The 7569-nt window shown below is 41.2% G+C and overlaps 1 protein-coding gene across 1 annotated transcript in view; it reads right to left on the bottom strand.

The window, feature by feature from the left end:
* Nucleotides 1-4497: 4497 nt before the first annotated feature.
* Nucleotides 4498-7569, bottom strand: part of RPA3 (replication protein A3) — an 8510-nt gene continuing 5438 nt past the window's right edge. Inside the window, exons 2-4 of the mRNA XM_026843169.1 lie at nucleotides 7244-7318; nucleotides 5169-5277; nucleotides 4498-4667 (exon numbers count right to left, since the gene is read on the bottom strand). Coding sequence (XP_026698970.1) covers nucleotides 4585-4667; nucleotides 5169-5277; nucleotides 7244-7318 — 267 coding nt within the window. The 3' untranslated portion in view covers nucleotides 4498-4584. The remainder of the gene's footprint in view (nucleotides 4668-5168; nucleotides 5278-7243; nucleotides 7319-7569) is intronic.

Raw genomic sequence — 7569 nt, 5'->3', positions numbered from 1 at the left:
CCTGTTTTAAGGTATGGGATAATAACATCAGTTTACTTGGTGTGTGTTTATTTACTAGTAGAAATAGTATATGAGTTACTTAACACGTGCTATGAAATACTAAATGGAATGCTAGCAATAAACTGGTACTGTATTGCCAGGACTGTGAAAATTGGTGTCTTAAAAGAGAATATATTGTAATATATCACTAGTTTTAGGTGTAGTTGTAGTTTAACTGTAGCTCTAGTGTAGTTGCAACAAGATAGAATGTGGAAATGTTTTCTGTAGATGTTTATGATTACATTCAGGACTTTGGATTCTATTTTCTAATTTAGCATTAATGTTGTAATAGACCTGCTACATTTATTCTGATCTAAAATTCTTGCTTAATTGACAAAGTTCTATCTCTTAAAGTTAAAAATCTAAGAGGTACCTGATATTTGTGGGCATGGGGGTGCAGTTACTTTTTTTTTTCTTGTTATTTATTTCTTTTTCCAGTATTTTTGCACACTTGCTGTTGAAGAGCTCTTCAAAATGTTCTCCATTTATAAATGTAAACTGGGGTTATGATACCCTACCCTATTTATATAAATACAGGCAATAAAAATTTTGCTTTTTGGAAATGAGGATTTTTAAGTGTCAAGGATATGTTTATATTCCACCGTAGTAACAAAGTTTAGTGAATTTTCCTGATAAATTCCATGTCCAGGTGAATGCAACTACGAACTTAAAAATGTCTAATTTTTTTAGTAAAGAAACTAATTTATAATGTTTTTAACTTGACTATACCTGTTGGTGTCCAATTCTATCACTTCCTTAAATTAGCTGCTTACTTTGATACTCAACATGTCTTTGAAATGTTTTGGATTATGAATGTGTGCAATATTCTGGCACTGCATAACTATCAGTCTTGGCTGCTGTAATTAGGCTTTCAGGCCAGCAATTACAATATTTGCAGAATTTACATAGTAAGAGGTGTATGTGTTTTAATGATCACATTTTCCCTTGTTTTGCTTTTAAATGGCTAAAGCTGTCATTTTGGGGGTTATTTGTCATCTTCTAACAAAGAATAGCTACAGATTATTACCCACAGTTACGTTTACATTTATTGTTTTCTGATATCTGCTCAACTCTGCAGTTAACTAGATTAAGCTGGCCTTGCATACTGAGGTGTTTTGACCCAGTGGTTCATGCTGATGACATTTTGTTATTTCCATTTCATTATATGCTCCAGCCTTGCCTCCCACTTTCTCATTGTGTGCACAGGCTGCTTACACGATCACAATGTAAGGGGTATGTGTGTGTCCGTGCCGAAGCAAGGACAGGAGAAGCAGGTCTGGTGGTGGTGACCAGGGTCGACCTAGAGTCCATTGCTGGCTAGGCAAGCCTGCAGTGACCCCCCTGAGAAGGCTTTTCCCTGTGCAGCCCTAGGTTCCTGCATAGTACCTCCGGGCACAGGTGCATTCTGATGGCCTCCCTCATGATCCCCACTAGAACTGAATTTCCCCAAGAGAATTTGTCAGATTTTAGTCTGTTCCTCCATTTCAGACTCATAGACTTGTTTCTGTACCTTAACCAACTGGGACACAAAACCCTTCCCCCTCCAGGCTGTCAGAGCAGAGGGAAGTCACAGTAGCTTGCTGGCCCACAACAGGCACTACTCCCACCTTCCTTACCTGGGTGTCCTTCTGCCCCACTGCTCCAGGCCTTTGTGCAGTAGTGACTCTTAACCACCATGTGATGATTTCCACGTCCACCAGGCTTGCCAAGGAGATTTGGCTGGAGAAAGTGAGAGCAGCATGGCTGTTGTTAACAGTGGCAATCTCTTGTGACTCCACACAAGGGCCAGTTGAGATGCAGCTGTGCCACTGCCCTCCCAAAGTGCAGAGATTCTTTCATTCCATGTGTAGGTTCCATAAATAAAACTTAACCTCTGTTTCATAACTTTCATTTGCAGTTTAGCCTGCTAAAGCAGAGTGCTGGTTTAAGAATTGTTTCTCAAAACATAGCTGTCTTAACTTCAAAACTATTTAATGAAGACTGGCCCATCTTAGGGGCCCCAGCAGCCAGGCAGGCAGCCTTAAGCTACCTCTCCTTTTCGGAGTGCTGAATAACCATCTTCTGCTAAGGCCTAGCCTGCACTGCAGCCAAGGGAGCCCAGTCTGGGATCTGCTCAGTTCCCATCTCCACCTTTCCAACAGCTATCTTACTGAAATTGTGCTTCCCTGGGCCTCTAGCAGACACACCCCTTCTATACCAGATTTGTTTTTTCCAGTTATGCTTGCTTAGATCAGGATCCTGCCAGCTGTGCCAGATGTTACAGGAGGAGAAGGCAATGTGACTGTGTCCCCCATGCTGATGTTGGGAAGGGTGCTCCAAATGTTCCCTATGCAAGGGCAGGGGAAAAAGGGCTGGGTCAAGAAAGGGCCAGGTACCAGAAGCTGCTCACAAGTGTGGTAGGAGCAGTTGGCTTGCTGTCCTGCTCCAAATGACAGGAACCTCTTCTAGTCAGCCCCAGTGACATCATTCACATCACACCTCCCCTTTCTGCTCCCGGGCTTCCACTTTCCCACCCTCAGATCCTTGCCAAGCAGCTGTCAGCTCCCATTTCACCCTTTCTGTTTCTGGCCCTGGTTTTGGTGTCATCCCCCTTCAGTGTTTATGACCACTGCCTTGGTGACTCCCCTTGGTCAGCAACCCACAGAGCTTCTATCTCCCATTCTGTTCTCCCCAAGGCCTGGCAGTTTCTCACACCTGGCATCGTGTCAGTGCAGCCCTAACTCGGGGTTAGCAGCCCCCTGGTTATCCCCTTCCCTTGAGTATCAGGGAGGGCTGGCAGGTTCCCACATTGCTATCCTGGTAAGGGCATATATGACCCAACCATGACATTAATATCCAAAATATTTTACAGTTCCTTGCATTGCTGCCTTTTTGGTACAGCCACAGAGCCAGGCTAGGCCATTATTCAACAACCTTAGTAGTCTATAGAGAAGCAGACGAATGAAATGCACATAGTGGAATCTTCTGTTTGTACACTGCTCGCCCAGCCACACATCATCACTGCGGGACTGCCTGAACAAGAAGAGTCTTGACTGACAAAGGGAAACTGGAACATTTACTGCTCAGATGTGTTCAAACATTACACGCAGGATCATGTATCCAAGGATGGTCTCGGCTGGGGATAAAGTGCTATAGCCATCTGGTGGTAGGCTATTCTGCTAGGCCTGTATAGTCTTGGTAACTAACTGTACATAACACTGTACAGCATATATATACATGCTCAAAATACCAATTTTCTAAAGTAGAATAGTATGAAAGACTTCCAAATGCTAGGAACATATGCATGCAGTTATTAAGAATTTCATTCTACTGAGCACTAAAATACAGCTGTGATAGCACTACAGGACAGAGCATGGTATCATGCCACACGGACCACACTTTGCTGTACGAGGCTGACTCCTACTTCAGAAATCCTCCTCCTTCCCAGTGACAGTAACTTTGTCACTGTCTGCTAAGAAGAAAGGGGAAAAAACACAGATCACCTCTTAACTTGATCATCCACCCAGTTTGTAGTAACTTTGGAAAGTAAGAAGTTTCTAAAACATGATTTCGACTGAAAATGGAGATGTCTATAAATAAGCACAAAGCAAGCAATCTTAGTAAGGCACTAAATCTAGCTATTAAACCTGAAAGCTGTTTGTGTGAAAGGCTAATGAACACAACTAAGATTTATTTAAAATACTTTAAGGTATCTCACTTAAATTCACAAAGAATATTTCCAAAGTTAGATTTTACTTGGACTGTGTTACCTTAAGAGATGCAAGAATTCTGGTATGTGCTGTAAGTAGCCTGGATAGTAACAAAATTGGGAACTGTGTGGAAGTTTACATGGTTAAAGTCATCATCACAAGCTGCCTGAACGTGGTACTTCTGCTGAGACTCCCTCCAAGAATAAATGTTGTGATGGGAACTCAACAGCACTTGAAATCCCCAAGACTAACTAGACATCTTCCAAGTGTTTAACATCAGTGCAAAAGGCAAGTACCTTGTACTCCACTTTGTTAAAATTACCCGTGTAAATTTTATATATATATAAAATAGGGGAGCCACCATGTGTCACTGAAAACAGCACTCTAACATGTAGTACTGATACAAAGAGTTAAATGTAGTCAGATCTTTTTTATTGGAGAAGAGACTATTTTCAAGATGCAAAATATACTTTATCAAAGCAAATTAAAAAACATCTTTACATTAAAGCCCAGATGTCTTCAACACAAGTTTCCTGTAAAGTATCCTAGAACCTCTACCAACAACAAAGTTTCCTACAAAACTTCAGTTTCTAGCAAGTCCAATCCCGCAAGAGAACACTGCTTAATGGATCCAAAAGGGTTATATATATTAAGACAGTGAGATATCCACAGAAGCATTCTCCTTCTTGATGAATAAATACATTTTCAAAGAAAACATTCTTCACTGGCAATACATGGCACACATAACAATGCCTTTTCAGATTATTTGTTGGAAATAAACTGCTATCATGCTGTCAGTCAAGAAAGTTACAATACATTTGTCCTCTCTGTATGTCTAAATATATGCTAAGAAAAATCAATTGTTCCTCCCAGTACCGAATGGGAAGTATTCAGGGAATTCATGAATAATTTTTAGTGCTTCATTGTAGAGTTCCAGATCTGAAACAGGGCAAAGAAAATGGTTATGATGCAGAAGCTAAACTCCCCACAAGCAAATGACATCATTAAAGCACTGCTTGTTTTAAAGCAGTACAGCTGAGTGTTCCCAATCCCCCTCATCCTCCTCCTATGTTTTCCCAAGGCAGCCACATCCTCATTGCTTCCAATCTGGATGGTTATTTCCGGCCTGCTAGCTGCACAATCACACAGGTCCAGCGCAAGGCAAGAACCACGAGGCTAGGATTGGAACAGTCACCAGACCATGCCCTAGACTGGCTCCAACTTCCAGTCAGTCCCTACAGTTTGACAGCAAACCAGTATCTTTTGTACAGAACTTTTCCCATGGCACTCTGCTTTTCTACATTCCACTCCATGTCTGTCTGGCAGCTTGAGGAAAGACCTTGTCCTTAAGAAAAGATTACCAATCAGGCTCTCCATTCTTAGTTATTGAAGAGTTCAGAACACAAAATGAATTTGTTATAATGTATATTTCTTACTTACCAAATGGACTTTTATCTTCTCTGAATTGGACATATGACATGCACATGATGGTTGCCTGATTTGTTACTCTTCCCACTACTTCAAGAACTCCTGAGATCTCTTCATCTAGCTACAAAGCATACCAAATACAAAATTAGTATCATTAAGTTAGCTAACATCTCTATTGCACAGCACTTAAGCTAGGAACTTTGCACAACTGATGGCTTGTTCACGACAACAGATTCTGTTCCATGTCAAACAATACAGTACTACTGAACACCCCTGTCCCCCACCTCAAAAAAACTCCACAAAAACCCTGAGCCACTTGGATTTACAGGCTTTGTAACAGCCAATTCACTACCAACACACAAAAAATATAAACATGAAGAAGCATCAGAGGGAAGATGCCAGTTTATAAGTATATAAAACTGTGTCATTTAATCTCTGAACAGAGACTAAACTAGGGCACAGTGCGCAGAAGAATCCCGATTTTAATGCACTGCATTCAAACCTGAGTAAATTATAGAATTCTGTTAAGAGCTAAGTAGGTATCACACATGCCAGAGAGCAGTTCCAACATTCCAGATTCAGGAGGTATAATCAGGAATTATTTCTTAGGTAATCTGTCTGTAAGTGTTCAGAATACAAAGACACCAACAACAACAAGCCTTTGGTTGAACAAGCGAAAAAAAAAGGCAAACAATTTTATCTTACTCCAAAAATCATAGAGCTTGAACATGCTTTCTTTCTTTATTAAGATATCATTTTAAGAGTGCAGTACTACTTCTTCAATAATGTTCTTCCAACATCTAACCCTTAACATTCTAGCAAGTTTCCTGGAACAGCCCAATAGATTTCCTCACCACAAAATTTTGCATTTCTCCATTGAAAGAGCTACACACAAGCAAACAAAGCAGGGGAAAAGTTAGAAAAGCATTTTGATTAGCTGATCTAGAAGTTCCTCCATTTACATCAGGCAAACCACAGGGATGAAGCTGGAACATTTTTTCTGCACACACCAGCTTCTCCTCCCTTACATATCAACAGAGACTGCAAAGTGACCAACATTGCAGTTATACATTTATGAAATTCAACCATTTACTCTATTACGGAAAGTTGTGGAATTGTTGGTCAGATGCTGACATCTTAAGCTTTGACAGCCCAAGGCAGGAACGTTTTCATGAGCTCAAGAGTTAAGGTTCAAGCAGAACTTGTAGGAGACATTGTCTTGCAGTTTGAAGATGAAGTCAGCAAGCTTCACACTTACAAAACAAAACTCTGCAAGATCAAACTGCATTTTCAGTCAACAAGGTGAGACTTCTGTCTGTGAAGTCACAGAATATCACATAAACATAAACTCAGTTAAGCATTCACCATCATGAAGAAAGTAATCCTTTAATTACAACATTTCTTAAAGAAAAAAAAAATACATAAAGACAGAAGAGAATGCCAGGGTATTATTCCCTTGGTGATATGTGATAAAAAAGGAAGCAACATTTCTGTGCAGTAGATATTAGCATATCTCATACCCATTACAGTAATCACTATATATATATATATATTTTTTTTTTTTTAAGAAAGAATGCTTCAAGATAACTATGACGTTTACTGGAATGGTATGACAAGTGTTCTAAGAGTATAGAGAAATGTCAACTCAGAAGACTCTCGAGAATATCATATTCTTGGATTTTTTGGGTTATCTTCACAAAATATTCTGTTAGGCTTACAAAGGTAATAAATAAGGGAGGAAAAAGTGCAAGGAAATAGAGCTAATAAATGCAGTGGACTATATTACACTGTAAGCAACACAGAAGACAAAGCAGCCAAACAGGGATAAAGAATGAGATCCCTCTCTTAACACCAGCTGAAAATTGACGAAGACTAAGGCAGTTCATGAATATGAAGACTGCAAGTCCGCTGGAAAGTGTAAGAAGCAGCAATGAAACATAGGTGGAAAAGGGAGAAACCAGGGATTTTTTTTTTTTCCTGCCTGAGAACTCTATACATGCAAGGCATGCACAGGTTTCAGAAAGGACAAAACCTCCGATATCCACAAGAGGCAACATCAAGTATTTCCAAAGTATTCCTTAACTTACAGGTTCGCTCAGCTCCACAGTCGCATGTTTTCCTTCTCCATCCGAAAGCACTAAAAGCTTCCCAGTAGGATGAATCTACAAAAGACATCAGGTTTGTGCGCTCCCAAGGCGGCTGCCAGCGTCACAGGCTGCACCGCCTCAACCAGAACAGCGCCGGGGGCCTTCCTCCGAAAGATCCGACCGTTACGGCCGCCTACCGCCCTACCCCGGACCCGTCCAGAGCCACTAGCCTCCCTCAGGCCAGGCGACAGACACCTCAAGGCCCCGGCCCAGGGCAAGGCCCTGCCCAGGGCGACAGGGCAGCTACCGGCCCCCCCCCCGCTCCC

This window comes from Athene cunicularia (assembly GCF_003259725.1).
Source record: "Athene cunicularia isolate RWA chromosome 2 unlocalized genomic scaffold, athCun1 chr2_part1, whole genome shotgun sequence".
Taxonomy (NCBI): Eukaryota; Metazoa; Chordata; class Aves; order Strigiformes; family Strigidae; genus Athene; species Athene cunicularia.
This window is presented reverse-complemented; position numbering and strand designations above follow the sequence as displayed.